General features: G+C 37.9%; 1 protein-coding gene across 3 annotated transcripts in view; it reads right to left on the bottom strand.

Moving 5' to 3' along the window:
• ACAP2 (ArfGAP with coiled-coil, ankyrin repeat and PH domains 2) overlaps positions 1-18,854 on the bottom strand; it is a 177,465-nt gene that overhangs the window by 18,023 nt on the left and 140,588 nt on the right. For all 3 annotated transcript variants that reach the window (XM_054479830.2, XM_063662581.1, XM_054479831.2), the window contains exons 11-18: positions 16,028-16,079; positions 14,463-14,563; positions 13,756-13,861; positions 9,170-9,378; positions 8,777-8,846; positions 4,336-4,427; positions 2,855-3,039; positions 1,869-1,961 (exon numbers count right to left, since the gene is read on the bottom strand). In XM_054479830.2, the coding sequence (XP_054335805.1) occupies positions 1,869-1,961; positions 2,855-3,039; positions 4,336-4,427; positions 8,777-8,846; positions 9,170-9,378; positions 13,756-13,861; positions 14,463-14,563; positions 16,028-16,079 (908 nt within the window). The remainder of the gene's footprint in view (positions 1-1,868; positions 1,962-2,854; positions 3,040-4,335; positions 4,428-8,776; positions 8,847-9,169; positions 9,379-13,755; positions 13,862-14,462; positions 14,564-16,027; positions 16,080-18,854) is intronic.

Raw genomic sequence — 18,854 nt, forward strand, 5'->3', positions numbered from 1 at the left:
ATCGCTTGAACCCAGGAGGCAGAGGATGCAGTGAGCTGAGATTGCACCACTGCACTCCAGCCTGGGCAATAGAGCGAGACTCAGCCTCAAAAAAAAAAAAAGTTAAGATGATAAATTTTATGTGCATTTTATCGCAATTTTTAAAAAATCAAGCTATGACATAAGAAACCATTAATCTATCATAATGAGCTTATGGGAGATTTTCACATAGATATTCCCCAACATTCAACCTTCTCCTATAAAGACAATCACTGACATGCCAGGCCTTTGTTCTTGCCAGTATCCAAGGGATAGGTTAATTACTCTGTACTAGATTAAAATTGAGAATATTCCTAAATGTTGGGACTTAAGAAGCAGCAAGAATCCATAAAAACTTTTACTACTAGACCAAACCTCACTTCATTCCTAGGATGGTCCAATACCATCCCAATTTGCACTACAAGCACTTCAAATAATTTGAAGAGTGCTGACTCCCCTGAGTACTCTGCAGGACCAAAATCACTGAAATCGTGCAGGAAGGGACAAGGGTATAAAGCACAAGTCAAAAGAAAAATCTAATGGGGAGGGAGTTGCTGATCTCTTTCTCCTGACAGGACAGCCACAAGGAAAGATAAAGGATAATAAGACACACAGTTCATGTGGATTAAAAATTATCCTTGGCAATTGGTACGGCACTTTTAGCACATACCATTAGGCTTGGAAGAATGTACAACTAAGGATCAGGTGTGCTGGCTGACGCCTATAATCCCAGCACTTTTGGAGGCTGAGGCAGGGGGATCACTTGAGGTCAGGAGTTCAAGACCAGCCTGGCCAACATGGTGAAACCCTATCTCTACTAAAAATACAAAAATTAGCTGGGCATGGTGACATACACCTGTAACCCAGCTACTTGGGAGGCTGAGTGGGAGAACTGCATGAACCCAGAAGGTGGAGGCTGCAGTGAGCCAAGATCTTGCCATTGCACTCCAGCCTGGACAACAGAGCGAGACTCAAAATAAAAAATAAAATGTAGGCCAGGCTCAGTGGCTCACGCCTGTAATCCCAGCACTTTGGGAGGCCAAGGCAGGCAGATCACGAGGTCAGGAGATCAAGACCATCCTGGCTAACACGGTGAAACCCCGTCTCTACTAAAAATACAAAAAAAAAAAAAATTAGCCACGCATGGTGGTGGGCATCTGTAGTCCCAGCTACTCGGGAGGCTGAGGCAGGAGAATGGCGTGAAACCGGAAGGCGGGCCTTGCAGTAAGCGAAGATCGCACCACTGTACTCCATCCTGGGTGACAGAGCAAGACTCCATCTCAAAATAAATAAATAAAAAATTTAAAAAGTATAAACAATATATAACTAGGACAGAATTTCCAAATATGAAGAAATCGCTGCTTTCTCATTTAAGAGTATTACTCCTCCCCTAGTTGCCTTCTAAAAGACTAACCCCTTCATTTAAAATATTTAATCAAGAGTAGGGCCGGGCGCGGTGGCTCAAATCCCAGCACTTTGAGAGGCCAAGGCGGGTGGATCACAAGGTCAGGAGTTCGAGACCAGCCTGGCCAATGTGGTGAAACCCCGTCCCTACTAAAAACACAAAAATTTGCTGGGCGTGGTGGCGGGCACCTGTAATCCCAGCTACTCGGGAGGCTGAGGCAGGAGAATCACTTGAAACTGGAAGGTGGAGGTTGCAGTGAGCCAAGATCGTACTGCTGCACTCCAGCCTGAGCAGTAAGAGTGAAACTCCATCTCAAAAAAAAAAAAATACATACATATATATATATATGTATGTATGTATTTTTTTTTTAATCAAAAGTAGACATTTACCACATGCATTTTCCAGCAAACAAAACCAATTAACATTGAGTTTCATTAGAACTCACCAGGCTCATATAAACTATTGGCTGACACTGTGGAGGGTAAAGATTCTCTTCCATCATCAGAGCTCTGCTGAATTCCACTGTCATTACTTTTGACTGTTTTAAAGAAAAATTAACTAGTGATTAAAGTTCATGCCATTTAGAAAACAATCTCCCACAAACAAGGTTTTAAAATGAGCTCTTACACATCAACATGAACTCAGGCACCACAAGGAGAATGCATTTAATAATTTTAACCCTTTTGAACACTTAGCTTATCGAGATATAAATCAATCACAAAACCTGAAAATAAACTTATTTTCAGAGTTGTAACACATCTCATTACTCCATAATATGTCAGGGGTAGTAAAGAGCTTAATTTATCGTATGACTGTAAGTAACGTGTAATTCTGAGACAATGGGTAACATCTAGAGAAATGGCCACACCGCACAATGACCACTGGCACAGATTTGGAATGCTCCACAAGAGTCGTACTTACTACTACGCAGTTTTGAAGAAGTATCAAAGTAGGAGAAGAGTGAATCTAGCTCATCAGGACAAAACAGAGACTCCCGCCTGGCCTCGTCGCTATTTACAGCAGCCACTGGGGACATGCAAGTTACCAAAGCACAAAGCAGGCCGTAAGAAGGGAAAGGGCAGGAGAAAACGTTACTGGGAAAAAATTTAGGAGGAAAAAATAGGAAGGAAATCAGGTAGTTAATCAGATACGTAGGGCTTTTGAAGTGTCAGGTTTATAATTCCCATCTCCCCTTGCATTTTAAGCAGTTTTATTCCTTAAAATATACACATTACCTAGAAAGGTGAAATAGTATGGCATTGTTTAAAGTTAACTATTTTAAAGACACAGAAATTCAGTTTTTCTTAGAATATGTAGAAGGGAACAGGTTTTCAACATTAAAAAAATGACAATGGCTATTAGTTCAGGGATTATAAAAGTGATATGAGCTTAAGAAAATAGCTATAGACACAGTAAGAAAGTTTGCAATACCTGAACTTTGGGCAGATGCTCTGACTTGGTCCCCTGGCCCAAATTTAGAAATGCTCAGCCTCTTTTCTTCAGAACTTTTAGAGACAAACTTTTTTTGCTGCTCAGGAGGTGATAATGATATAGAATATTTATCCACAAATTTCCTCTCCACATACTTTGCTCTGATATATGCCTCCTTCTCCTGTCTGATAGACATAAAAATGTCATGATGTTTTGCTTAATCTCTTAGCATGGCTAATACCAAAACAAGCCATTATATACTGAATATATTCAAACAAAGTCACTGAATGTAATACTGGTTAAAACTGAATCTGTGACATTATATATATATATAATGTTTTCCTTCCAAATACCTAATGAACTATGATTTCACACTCAAGTGAAATACAAACAATAACCTAACTGAAAAATCACAAGTATTAACATGCTACTCTTCCCTTCTCTTAATTTCTGTGCTATTCATTTCTATACTTCCCTCATGCTTTTTGCAGAGTAGAAAACATCGCCGCAAAAAAAAAACTTAAAAATTTATACAAAGTAACTTTATTTTCATTTTTACTTAAATAAATAATTTCACATACTGGACGAGCACTACTGATGACCATAATTTTTCATAAGACTACTTTAAAACAACACATAGCATTATTAAGAAGAAATAAAATAAAGTTCTAATTTATGATACCATCATAAAATACCATATCTGTTCTATATTTTTTACTTATATCCTCTTAAAAAGTTTAGGTCTTTGGTTAAAATAGAAGGCTATTTCAAGGTCTGAAATAACTCAGTCTTGTTTTAGCAAATAATTAAGATTCTGATTTAAATGGTATTGGTTTAGACAGCAATAACTTTCAAATACAATTGGTCATACATGAAGACTTAGACAGAAATCAGTATCAACAACAAAAATCATGTGCTTTGAAGGTACCAAACTCTTAGCCACTTCATTCAATGAGCCCTCCTTATACAGAATTGGAAGAATAATTTCAAACACAGCAATCAAGTACTCTCCCCCTTTCAGAGGCACACTTTGCATCTTTAGTTCTTCAATATTATAATGCCATGCATAAACTATGTGATTAACAAATCTTTGCTAAATTACATATGAACAATGTAAAACTATTCACTGTAGGTTAACAGAAACTTGATCCTTAGAGACTGTAATGAATAGATTATCCATTTTTAATGCTACCATGGACAGAACTTTGGTCTACTTTAACTACTGTTAAGGGTTTCTACATTCCTACGCAGAGCCCTAATTTTTGAGATCTCTCTACTCTAGAGACTATAATTGATTATCTGTTCAATACAATATAATTATCTAATTAACATGCCGAAGAAAGACACAGCCAACATTTGAAAAGAAGTGGTAATGACTGCTTCTAAACACTTTGTCTCAATGTTATATATCAGTTACTACAGTGAAATAAAATCGTAGCTGTATTCCTAATTAGGGGGAAAAAAAACAACTGAAATAGTACCTTTGTCCTGGTTGTGGTTTCTTTATTCCCATTTTTTCCACATTAGCTTCATAAACTCGATTTATAACATCATTCCCCAACTCACACATAAGCTGTTTGGCAAAAAAATAGAAAAATAAGCTATGCATTAAAGACCTTAAAATAAGCTAAAATTTAAAAATCCTTTAAGCAAGTACAGTTAACTAATTCCCTTACATATTCTGCAGTTGCTTATTCTACAAAGAAGTTTTATGTTAAAACAAAATGAGACGAGAACTGAGAGTAATATTATCACTTTGCTGTTCTTCACCAAATTACCTCCACTAGAAGATTATCACCCCTACCAGAGTCATTCTCTCTCTCTACAAGTTTATCTACGTATCTATCTAGCCACATATCACAGCTATTGTATCTATCTCTATGTCCATAGAAAGGCAAGAAGTATGACAACAAAGCATTATCTATACAGTAAGGTGCAGTAAGTACTAGCCAGTCTTAGGACAGTAAGTTAAACATTAAGTATCTATTCTTTTCAGTTTTCACATCTAGTTCCTAGAAATATGGAAATCTATCAAATTTACAATTTTCTGGTAAGTATTTTTGAACTTTTACCTCTTTTTGGGTTGGGTTCTGTCTTCAGATAACAAACAACGCCTAGTTATATGTTCCAAATTCTTTTAGATTTTCCTTTCCATCTGTTACTCACCTCTTTAATTCTGTTCCAGCTCTCCTTGCCTCACTAATAAATTATATCTGTACCTTCTTGGCTAATCTTATTGCTTCTAGTTATGCCCAATTCCAGGCTTGACCACAAAAACAAACATTTTTACCAAGAGCAGATCACCCAAACCACTTCCCTGAAAAATCATATGTAGGTAAAGGGGACACTAATACACATTAAGATGACATTACCACTATGTAGAGAATAGAGGTTAAAGTGTTGGGACAGGTGAGATGTGGGAGCAGGCAAGGCCTGGGATGAGATAACAAGAGGATTACAATGCTCTCTGGACCCAACAACAGGAGTGAAGTCTGGGAAGAGCACTCTCATAGGCAAGAGAATGGTTTCCCTTTCTCTCCTTTTTCTTTTTCTTTTTTTTTTTTTTTGAGACAGAGTCTCACTCCATCACCCAGGCTGCAGTGCAGTGGCATGACCTTGGCCCACTGCAACTTCCACGTCCTGGGTTCAAGTGATTTTCCTGCCTCAACCTCCCGAATAGCTGGGATTACAGATGGCCACCACCACACCCAGCTAGTTTTTCTATTTGTAGTAGAGACAGGGTTTCGCTATGTTGGCCAGGCTGGTCTCGAACTCCTGACATCAAGGATGATCTGCCCACCTCAACCTCTCAAAGTGCTAGGATTACAGGCATGAGCTACCACACCAGCCTCTCTCCTTTTCCTTAATCATGAGTCCTTTTGAGGTCCCATTATTTCTATGACGTCCCTCTTCTGTCATTTCCATTTATTCCTTTTTTTTTTTTTTTTTTTTTTTTTTTTTTTGGAGATGGAGTTTCCCTCTTGTTGCTCAGGCTGGAGTGCAATGGCACAATCTCGGCTCACTGCAACCTCAGCCTCCCAGGTTCAAGCAATTCTCCTGCCTCAGCCTCCCAAGTAGCTGGGGTTACAAGCATGCGCCACCATGCCCGGCTAAATTTTGTATTGTTAGTAGAGATGGGGTTTCTCCATGTTGGTCAGGCTGGTCTTGAACTTCGGACCTCAGGTGATCCACCCGCCTCTGCCTCCCAAAGTGCTGGGATTATAGGTGTCAGCCACCACGCCCGGCCTTCCATTTATTGTTTCCATTATCTCTCCCTGTCACTTTCTTTCCCCTCGTCCCATAGCCCAGCTATCTCTTAAAAATCTTAAATGTGCTAATTCCTTCTTTGAGCAATTATTACTTCTAGTTTTATACAGCATATTTTTCATTTTTAAAGTAAAGATACTAATTATTATATATAAAGTCTTCCTTAAAATCTGCACTGGTACTGTGAGACATCATTGCGTAAGACTAGTAGCACAGAAATCAACCTTACATTAAACAAGAAATTAATGTAAGGCAAAGGAAATGTAAACAAGAAATTTAATGTAAGGCAAAGGAAAAATAAGAAAATGATGGGAAAGGAAAGGATTTTTCAATTACTGATGCTAAGAAAGTTGGTTACGGATTTGGAAAAATTGGCTGGGTGTTGTGGCTCATGCCTGTAATCCCAGCACTTTGGGAGGCCAAGGCAGGCAGATTACTTGAGGCCAGGAGTTCAAGACCAGCCTTGGCAACATGGCGAAACCCCGTCTCTACGAAAAATACAAAAAAAAAAAAAAAAATTACTTGGGAGGCTGAGGCACAAGAATTGCTCCAACCCAGGAGACGGAGGTTGCAGTGAGCCGAGATTGCACCACTGCACTCCAGCCTGGGTGACAAAGTGAGACTCCATCTCAAAAAAAAAAAAAAAAAAAAAAAAGGCCAGGCGCGGTGGCTCACACCTGTAATCCCAGCACTTTGGGAGGCCAAGGCGGACGGATCACAAGGTCAGGAGATCGAGACCATCCTGGCTAAGACGGTGAAACTCCGTCTCTACTAAAAATACAAAAAATTAGCTGGGCATGGTGGTGGGCACCTGTAGTCTCAGCTACTAGGGATGCTGAGGAAGGAGAATGGCATGAACCCAGGAGGCGGAGCTTGCAGTGAGTCAAGATCGTGCCACTGCACTCCAGCTTGGGCGACACAGCAAGACTCCCTCAAAAAAAAAAAAAAAAGATAATTTGGAAAAAATATCAAGAGTTAGGCACACATTTTCTACTCTACACTAAATAAATTCATGATATACTACGATTAAAATTTGAAAAATATTCTTATAAAAATGAGTGAATTTCAAAAAAAATAAAAAACATTCTATTTTAAAAAGAATGGGAATTAGTATCTACTTTCTTTCTTTCTTTTTTTTTTTTTTTGAGACACAGTCTTCCTCTGTCGCCCAGGCCGGAGTGCAGTGGTGCGATCTCAGCTCACTGCAACCTCTGCCTCCTGGATTCAGGTGATTCTCCTGCCTCAGCCTCTCGAGTAGCTGGGAATACAGGCGCGTGCCACCATGCCCGGCTAATTTTTGTACTTTTAATAGAGACAGAGTTTCACCACGTTGGCAAGGCTGGTTTCAAACTCCTGACCTCAAGTGATCCGCCCACCTTGGCCTCTCAAAGTGCTGGGATTACAGGCATGAGGCACTGCACCGGGCCACAAGTTTCAGACAGAAACAAATGAGTATATATTCCAACCCTTAAACTCATCTATTTTCTACAATATGGTAAACTAGATGGCAGGAATTAAAAGGATTATACTACTATTTCGAATTTTGTAAATCTTATCAGAAACCAGTAGTGGTCTAAAATTATTTATAACATTTTCATAGATATAAATTCTTAGACACAGGGAAAAAAGGAAGACTTAGTATGATGACTCCGAACCTGACAAATGTAAATTTGCAAATCATCCTATGCTAAAACAACCCAATGGTGTCAAAAGCTTTACCAATCCATTATGAAGTTTAGTATAGCAATAGACCTCTTATATATTTAATAAGAATCTAATCAGAAAAGATTAAAATTAAGGCATAGAATCTGAACTGGGCCAAGGGTAGTGGCTTATACCTGTAGTCCCAGCACTTTGGGAGGCTGAGATAGATGGATTGCTTGAGCCTAGGAGTACGAGGCCAGTCTGGGCAACATGGTGAAACCCTGTCTCTACAAAAAATACAAAAATTAGCCAGGCATGGTGGCATGCATCTATAGTGTCAATCGCTCGGGAGGTCTGCGGCACAAGGATTCTTTGAGCCAATAAAGTCCAGGCTGCAGTAAGCTGTGATGGCGCCACTACACAGCCTGCACAAGGGAGCGAAGACCTTGTCTCAAGGAAAACAAGAGCAGTGAACTAACCTGGAGTTAAGGGTGCTATATATAAATATAGCCTTTTTTTTTTTTTCTTTCTTTTTCTTTTTTGAGACGGAGTCTCGCTGTCGCCCAGGCTGGAGCGCAATGGCGCGATCTCGGCTCACTGCAAGCTCTGCCTCCCGGGTTCACGCCATTCTCCTGCCTCAGCCTCCTGAGTAGCCGGGACTACAGGCACCCAACACCACGCCTGGCTAATTTTTTGTAATTTTTAGTAGAGACGGGGTTTCACCGTGTTAGCCAGGATGGTCTCGATCTCCTGACCTTATGATCCACCCGCCTCAGCTTCCTGAAGTGCTGGGATTACAGGCGTGAGCCACCGCGCCCAGCCAAGTGTAGCCATTTTTAAAACTTGTAATGAAAACACCAGATTTGCCAAAATAGCCTCAGATGTGTTTCAATACAACTTAGCTAGCACACATTGTTAGCATGAAGAACTCATACATTTGTAAACCAAGATTCTGAAATCTTCACTTTCATGTGAAAATATGAAATATTTTAAAGCAAAAATTTTTTTTACCTTTAAAAGTTCTGGCTCCCAGGTGTCTAAAGTTAAAGATCGTACTTTTGAAAAATGAACCCCAAGGCTCCTAAGTGGAAAAAAGATGACGGCATTACTATCAAGTCTCTGTTTGCATATTTGCGCAAATTCTTTTTTAACGTGACATAGGCTCTAATAAAGCCCTCAACATACACATATAGGCACAGATCTTCTGTTTAATAATGAATGATGAACCAAAGTCCTCAAAAGCTTTTACAAACCAGGATTTTAACTACTTCTTAAAAGGTACAAAGATACAAACTGGTGATTAAATTAGGGAAGTGGAAAAGGGCAGCTAACAAGTGAAACATAACCATTTCAATCTGTGTTTATCCAAAAGAAGAAATTCTCATCGTGGGCAGGCCTACCCACCGGTGAATTCCAGAGCACTCGATACACAACGTGATGCCCAGGTTGATGCTGGCCCACCGTGGATCTGCCAGGCCACAGTCACAACAGCTGGCATTGCCAGGGATACACTGGACCCGCTGAAGCGCACTTTCTCCTTTCAATAATTTCTCTTTTGACTCATTTCCAGAATCTAGGCTTCCTGTGGATGGAGATGATTTCTTATCCAGCTTCTAAAAGAATTAAGAATTACTTGTTTTTTTTTAAAAAAAGACTGAAATACTTTGTTGCACACTACATGCTCCAAACGAAAGCTTCTAATCAATACATTAAAGGCCTGTTACAGGCATAAGCCAGGCAATATTCTAGCTAGAAATTCAAGGATAAAAAGATGTAGGTTCTTCCATCAGTGAGCTTTTATTCCAGTGGGGAGAAACGTGTAAACATTTAAAATTATATATAATGAATGACACAATGAACATATGTACAAAAGATGAAGACGGAGAGGAAGGGAACACTAGTCTAACACGCAGGGTGGAGACAGAGGAAATAAGTAAGGGATTATTCAAACTCAAGAATGAAATAAAGATTATTGTTTTATACCACCTTTTCCAAGGCGTTCAATAAACTTTAAGCTAGTCATTGTTTTTTTTTTTCAGACCTCCCAGGGATAAAGCAAGTTAATTACTGCAGTGAGTAACTAGAAAAGGTATAAGCTTACATAAATAGTAAAGAAGAGATCAACTACATAATTATAACTACAGAGTGAATCAAATATAGAACATACAATGTTTAAAACTTCAAGGGATATTAGGTAAAAGAGAAGAAAAGCAAAAGATGGCTTATTAACAAAAAGTTAATTTTTTGGCCGAGAGCGGTGTCTCACACCTGTAATCCCAGCACTTTAGGAAGCTGAAGCAGGAGGATCTCTTGGGTCCAGGTGTTCAAGATCAGCCTGGGCAACAGAGCAAGAGCCTGTCTCTAAAAAATAACATGTCTGGGCACAATGGCTCATGTCTGTAATCCCAACACTTTGGGAAGCTGAGGCAGGTGGATCACTTTAGGCCAGGAGTTCAAGACCAGCCTGGCCAACACAGTGAAACCCTGTCTGTACTAAAAATACAAAAAAATTAGCTGGGCGTGGTGATACATGCCTGTGATCCCAGCTACTCAGGGGGCTGAGGCATGAGAATCGCTTAAACCCAGGAGACGGAGGTTGCAGTAAGCCAAGATCATGCTGACAGAGTGAGACTCCAACCTGGGTGACAAAATGAGACTCCGTCACACGAGCATAAATACATATATACATACATACAGACATACAAATTAGCTAGGCATGGTGGCGCACACCTGTGGTCCCAGCTACTCTGAAGGTTGAGTGAGGCATGAGAATTGCTTAAACCCGGGAGGGGGCTGTTGTAGGAAGCCAAGATCATGCCACTGCACTCCAGCCTGGGTGACAGAGTGAGACTCCATCATATGTACATAAATACATACATACATACAAATTAGCTACGCATGGTGGTGCACACCTGTGGTCCCAGCTACTCAGGAGGCTGAGGCATGAGAATCACTTAAACCCAGGAGGCAGAGATTGCAGTGAGCCAAGATCATGACACTGCACTCCAGCCTGGGTGACAGAGTGAGACTCCATCATATGTACATACATACATACATACATACATACAAACAAACAAATGAGCTAGACATGGTGGTATACACCTGTGGTCCCAGCTACTCGGGAGACTGAGGTAGGAGGATTGCTTGAGCCCAGGAGGTCAAGGCTGCAGTGAACTACGATCACACCACTGCATTCCAGCCTGGGAAACAGGGCAAGACTCTGTCTCCCTGCCATCCCACTACATGGCCATAATGACCAAATACAAAGATGTGGTACTTAGATCCTAAACAATGACAGATATGGTCTATAAACAGTCTTCTGGTTTCAAAACATTTCAGGTCAGGCACAGTAGCTCATGCCTGTAATCTCAGCACTTTGGGAAGCCGAGGGGGGTGGATCACGAGGTCAGGAGTTCGAGAGCAGCCTGGCCAATATGGTGAAACCCTGTCTCTACTAAAAATACAAAAAAAAAATTAGCCGGGCATGGTGGCACACGCCTGTAATCCTAGCTACTGGGGAGGCTGAGGCAGGAGAATCGCTTGAACCTGGGAGGTGGAAGTTGCAGTGAGCCAAGATCATGCCCCTGCACACCAGCCTGGGCAATGGAGTAAGACTCCATTTCAAAAACAAAAAACAAAAAACAAAAAACAAAAACAAAAACAAACAAAAAAACTTCCCTGTAAGTTTAGCATTATTCCAAAATTTTAAGAAAGAAATATTTGTTTTACCAGAACATGTTCGATAATGGGAATTAGCTAATGAGCAATTACATAAGGAAAGAATATCAATACTATATTACAGAAATCATGTTGGTTCATTTCTAAGTTTTCTCTATATGCTAATGTTTTTGCACCAAATTAGAGAACTAACTACACAAACACAGCATAACTTGGGTCAGCCACTTCAAGGAACACAGCACTGAATATGACACCAATTCACGAAAGTATTAATAGGAGGAATGATAGTTTAAGCAGGACAGTTCAATCCTATTGTCGCTGCCCCCCATCTCCATGCCACTAGGGGATGACTGCTCTCTACACAAACACAATGACTGGAAGTTATTCTCTGGAGGATTAAAACAGAGAGTCTCTGGATCGACTTCACCTGAAAGGTGGAAGCCAGAGGATTAAATTAACATATACATACAATATGCTAAGATACCCAGCACTTAGCTCCCCACCAATCCCTCACACCTATGCAGGAGATCAATGAGTCTTCTCTGGGAAATCACATCAGCCGAAAAGACTCAAAAAGACCCTGACGATGGTTGTTCCTCGACAAATGGTCCAGACTTAGACAAAGGCCACAGTCAACAAAGTCCTAATTTTGTGCTCAGAGCTTCCAAAGAAGTTTTTAGTGACTAACACTTATGATGAGATAGCCAAAGGAAGCCTCTAACGCAATAGCTCTCAACATTGGTTGTTCATGGAACTAACCCAGGAAGCTTGTGAAAGTACTGATGCCCAACTCCGTTCAAGTGTTCTGGAGTGGTACCTAAGCAATGGGGGTTTTTTAAGGTCCCTGTGTGGTGACATCATAGTATGCAATGATGGTTAAGATCCACAGCTCTAACACTGATTCCATGAAAAAAGAACAGGTCTATATTTATAAACATTTAGTGAACAAACGCAGCTCTTGGAAATTAAATATGTGCTAGCAGAACTGAAATATTCAATAGAAGACTCGGAAGATTAACTGAGAAGATTTCCCAGAAAGTAGAGCAAAACAACACACACGGACACAAAAATAAGAAAATCATAATACCAATCCAGAAAATACAGAGAAACTGGAGAGGAGAAATACAACAGATCATTAATAAGAAAAGCTTCAACATCGACACTGGAAACTAAAAAAAACAAACAATGCTGTTAAAATTCAAGATTATTTCCAATCTTAAAATATCCAGCCAAACTACCAATCAAATACGAGGACAGAATCAAGACATTTTCAGACATGCATGGAATCACAAATGCCTCATTTTCAGGAAGCTACTAGAGAAAGTACTTAAGTTTTTCTTAAGCCAAGAAGGAGAAAGATATGGGATACGGGAAAGAGAAGAAACTCCAGAAATGATTTTGTAAGGAAATCCCAGACAGCCATGCTGCAGGATTAGGGAGCAACTGGTCCAGACTGGAGAAGTGTGATTCTAGAGACAGACGTATTGAGGGCTATCTTTGCCAACACGCCCTTCGTCAATGTTCCCATCATTTGTACCGAGACAAGTTCACGTAAACTTGGCTACTGATCAAATTCCTACTTTCATCTCTATGCCTTTCGGCTTAGATCAAGTTAGTCGTCCTCCGACAATCCCATGCCTGAAAAGGTTCTGCTTTGATCTATATTTGGGAGCTGGAAGTTGGCCACGATAAGTTTTGGAATACAATTTAGAGAGCAGTCGATTCCCCTAACCATACTCCCGACAATCATCTATCACTAAGCCTATGCCACAGTCTTGCCAGATGACCCAAAAGTGCTGAGTTCCATTTCTCAGGACTTATTTACTCACTCACTGTGTTGCCCAAAAGACTTTCTTGGTAAGCTCTTTGAGAAACCGAGGTCAGACTATGACCTAAGTTCCCACATTGACCTTATCTTTTGAAGGGGCCTTCACCTAAGAGACAATATTATGCTTCCCTTTTTTGCTTTCATTCAGTTTTAAATACCTTTCATGATCATTATTTTATTTTATAATTAACTAAAATGGCACAATACTTTTGGGGAAAAACACTAAGGGAAATACCTTATTCCAATCTGGTTCATATATTCAAATATTAAAATAAACATAGATTCACAAATACTGAAATAAAATGGTAAGTGAAATAAAGAGAAATAAACAAAAAAGAAATTAAATCCAGATTTTAAAAATAAAACTCAATTACATAAAATCATCTTCCATAAAAAACCATGCTACATACAGTCATATAACGTTGCAACTAAAATCAAGAATTTTGGTAATATATTATTTGGTATTGCTAATACCTCTACTAACCTCTGATTCATCACCCTTCTCTCTATAAGCAGTAGCAATACTGGTCTGAACAGCCTTAATCCATGCCTGGCGCAGCTTTTCGGAATCTGCCTGGAGCATACAGCTTCTAAAAGGAAATAACATATTGTTTTCTCAGACACTAAGTTAATGCCAAAAACACCCTATAAGCTTTATATTTTTTCCACTTTGCTATTTAATAATTTTCTAGCCAAAAATATATATAATTTGTTGAAAGAAGGCTTTATTTCATGTATCTTTAGGGCAAAGTATGTTAACGAAGAAATTAAGGTGCCAATGAAACAAATTATCTCTTAAAAACAAATAAACCATCACTGAATATTTAAAAAAAAAAAAAACCTCTTAAATTTACCATATAAATATAGAAACTCATTTTTTTCTACTGGGTACATACATAAAATGATAGTTATCAAAGAAACTCATATGATTTCAATTCATCATAATAGCTAAAACTTTCATATGAACACATAAATCACCTTTATGGAATTTAAAGAATAGGATAAATGGTAGAAGTTACATAAATACCTGACTGTAATATCTGTAACCATTAATTATTGAAATTTATTTTTAAAACTTTTTTTTCTCTTTAGCACAGATAATGACAGACAAATGCAAATTACTCTGGAAAGTTCTTTAAGACAAACTATAAAAACATAAAAGCAAATCACAGATCCTTTAGAACCACTTACTTTGTTGGCGAGACCACCTCAAAGCAGAATCGTCGCTCTATGTCTTCACAATGTTTCACTGTGCAAAGCCTGAGGTCTTCAACTACTACAGTCGGATTATCCTATAGTGAGGAAACCAAATTTCCATATTTTTCCACTTAGGTTTTAATACTACCAATAACGAAATACTTAAAAATATTACTTGGCATAACTGGTCTAATTTTCAAGATGTATATTTTATTTTAGAAACAGGGGTTATGAATATAGACATAAAAGTAATTTTGTCCTGTTAATAATTGTATCTACCTCATAAATTATATGGAGATTAAATGAAATTGTTTACATATAAAGAGCCTGGTCCAACACTTGATACTTAGTAGATGCTCAATAAATGTTACTGTTCTGTGGCTTTTCTTCCATTTTCTTTTATATCCACTCTCCTGGTCCCCACTCACATATAATAAAAGCTACTTTCCTCCAAAAGAGAAGCTTTTATTCAGTCAAGTTTCAAATACCTCAAAGAAAGCTATAACTTCTTAAAATACCCAGAAGAATCAGAAAGATTTTATCACTTTCTACTATTTAATAAAAATATAAATTCAAAACCAAGTTTATCAGAATAGAAGAAACCATGAACTAATAATTAGCTGATTAAAGGGCTTCTGTCATACAAACCTGCTACCATAGAACCAAGCAAGTAAAATTTCATATTGTGTCATCTCAAGAGGAGAGATTTGAAATCTGCAGTTTACAGAATATCATTCATAAAAAGTAACTAGGTGAAAAGCAAGTTATCCATTAACTAATGATTCATTCTTTTGTTTCTAGTTATTTTAATATTCTCAACTCACATGTAATCCCAATATGTCTTTCCCATAAATAAAACTTCCTCATCCTTAAAATAAGGTTCAGGAAAGCAAACATATAAAACGATATTAACAAATTTAAGGGGTTCTATTTAAATTACTTTCAGCTTACATTTTAATTAATGTAATTTTTAACCATTCTGTCCTATCACCTTTGGCCCTATTGTGACATTATTTAAAAGGCACCCTCTCTTTCATCTTCAAAATAGTGATATGGAATGGCAGTGTTATTTCTGTCATGGACTAGGCAGATACATATAAGGAAATAAAAGTATGTTGTATATTTCAAAACGGCTAGGAGAGGAGATTTGTAATGTTCCTAAGACAAAAATGTTTGAGGTGATGGATACCCCAGTTACCCTGATTTGATCGTCACACATTGTATACAAGTATCAACACAGCACATGTACCACAAAAGTATGTACAACTAATATATACCATTTAAAAGCTACCAAAACATTTTTAAAAATCCTGTGACCCAGAAAAATCCATCTCAAAGCAAGGAATTAAGAACTCAGGATTCCAATCACTTTGCTTTTAAGAACTAAATGTTGATATTTTCCACCCTAGAGTCCTCTTATACCTGCTCAAACATAAAACTAATAAATAATTACATTAATTTTACACAAATGAGTATGTATAGACTTCAATGTTTACCAAAACAAAGAGATAAATAACTGAAATTGGTAACTCACTGGGGTTTCATTTATTAACACCTACCTTAAATTTTTTCTGGTAAACCAACTGATTATTCTGTATTGAAAACCAGCGCCTACAGAAACACAAAATAGATTAAGTTTTCATAAACATAATTTATTTCCATTGTTGTTAGAAATGAAATATTTGAGAAAGCACTGGAAATCACATTGTGGTAATTATGTTTTGAGAAGTCCACTGTATTATTTTGCTTTATATAAACTGATTCTAATATGGGAAAACTATTGAAAGTAAAGAACAAATGTTTTAAAACCACAGGTTAGGAAAATTAAAGTACTACATTTTGATTAATTTCATGTCATAAATTTACATCCTAACAAAAGCAGTTATCCTTTATGCTATCACCAAATAATAACTGTTTTAAAGTATAAATTTACAGTTTTTGAGGTTCCTCAAAAATAACTGAACTCTTTCCCCAGAAATAATTGCTTTTCTCATAAAGTTGGCATAAATGTATATTGTGAATAAAAGTATCCACTTGTGGCCAGGCACGGTGGGTCACGCCTATAATCCCAACACTTTGGGAGGCCAAAGCAAGTGGATCACCTGAGGTCAGGAGTTTGAGATCAGCCTGACCAACATGGTCAAACCTAGCCTCTAATAAAAAATACAAAAATTAGCTGGGCATGGAGGCAGGCGCCTGTAATCCCAGCTACTCAGGAGGCTGAGGCAGGAAAATCGCTTGAACCCGGGAGGCAGAGGTTGCAGTGAGCCGAGATCATGCCATTGCACTCCAGCCTGGGCGACCGAGCAAGACTCCGTCCCAAAAAAAAAAAAAAAGTATCCACTTGTATACAGAAAAACATTGAAATAAATTGTGCTTTATTTTCAACTTTTCAGCAGATAATCCAGTAAGAGTTTGATTTGATAAGCAAAACAGAAAACTAATCATGTCAGAACCGACATCTAACAAGAGATAATCACAAATTAGCTTGGCCTTACTTTCATATAAAATACTCCTAAGTAAAATAATCAAAGTTATTACTACAAATGATTCAACTATTTATATGGTTCTGCTCATTACTGTAAATTATTAGGCAAACAATTTACTTACGATCTTTTTTAGAAGAAAAATCTAAGCTATGTATTACATATTTACTAATTCTAATTTATTAAAACAATAAAAGACCTAAAGGCATAAAAAAAATTCACAGCCAAAAGCCATTCAGAAAAGAAAGCAAAACTTCTTATCAAGCATGAAAGGTAAAACAGTATTTGAATCATTATTTTAAAATTAGTTTCATGTGAGATGATTTCTATTGTAACATTAGTTATTAATCAATTAGCAGATATTCTACCTTTTCATTGATACTAATATGAAGCATTAGAAATTGTATTTAGACATTTAGAATTTCTGTTTTTAAAAACTAATTATCCAAAGCTGTTCTCATCTCATGACTAGAAGATGCTTTTCCACTTTTAAGCCATTTACTAGACAGACTGTTAGGTTTTCTTGCCACTTAAAGAGGAATCACCTTTACCATTAAAAACGACATTTGTTAAATAAGCATCTAGATAAAATGAGCTGGGTTGCCTCTAAATGCAAATCATCAAGAGGTAGGCTAGAAAAGGAAGAACTTCTGGGTTTCTTTACTTTGGGACAGATAGTTGGTTAGAAATGTTAAGGAAATACCTACAAACAAACAAAATGGTGCAACCCTGCCACATGGGATGACATGCAATGGAAACAATCTCATACTGATGAAAGCGTTTATGTAAAAATCATTTGAAGTAGGATGAACTGTAGTACTACAAAGTCATTTGTTTTATATCACAGTAAATTCTGTAATTTGATGAAAGCTACCAAGAGTTTTACTGAACAACAACAAAAAAAACACACTTATGTAAATTTTTCACGCTTCTGAGGTCTTCAAAAAATTAACTTCTGTTGACCAGCTGCATCTTAGGACAATATCTTCTAAAAATAGCATTAAAACTTATGTTGTTGTCAAAGACCTATCCCTCTGATTATTAGCCTAAGGATCATATGTATTTCTGAAACCCAGTTCCTCTGCCATCTGCTTCTGATGACGTTTTCATAACATCAGTTTTTATAAACTGAGGAAAGAAAATATAAACTCTTAATTTTACATCTCTTAAGGAAAAACGTCATATATCCTACGTAGAAAACATTTTTTCAATTATTATACTAAGATTTGCGTGTCTCACGACACTCACTCTTCCATTGCTATTATAAATTAAAAAAAACTAGTACCATTGACCAAAACTTTAATCAGGTAAGTAAAAGGGAATATAATTTTTAATTATTTCTATAGAATAATCCTAGTTATTATTAACATTTCATTGTGTGTTGTTTTTTTGTTTTTTTTGAAGCAGAGTCTCACTCTGTCGCCCAAGCTGGAGTGCAGAAGTGCGATCTTGGCTCACTGAAACTTCCACTTTCTGGGTTCAAGCGATTCTGGTACCTTAGCCTCCCGAGTAGCTGGGGTTACAGACACACGCCACCACACCCTGCTAATTTTTGTATTTTTAGTAGAGACGAGGTTTTACCATGTTGGCCAGGCTGGTCTCTAACTCCTGGTCTCAAGCGATCCACCCACCTTGGCCTCCCAAAGTGCTGGGACTACAGGCGTGAGCCACCACGCCCAGCCCTAGTTGTTATTAACATTTCTAAGAAAAGGAAAAGTAGGACTTAAAAACAGCTCATGGACTGGGAAATATAGAAAAAATACTTAACTTTGGATTCAGAAACTGACCACAAAGCCAAAATACAAGACAGTTTTCTGTTTTTGTTTTTGAGATGGAGTCTCACTCTGTTGCCCAGGCTGGAGTACAATGGCATGATCACGGCTCACTGCAACCTCTGCCT

The sequence above is a fragment of the Pongo pygmaeus genome, chromosome 2 (genome assembly GCF_028885625.2).
Source record: "Pongo pygmaeus isolate AG05252 chromosome 2, NHGRI_mPonPyg2-v2.0_pri, whole genome shotgun sequence".
Classification (NCBI taxonomy): domain Eukaryota; kingdom Metazoa; phylum Chordata; class Mammalia; order Primates; family Hominidae; genus Pongo; species Pongo pygmaeus.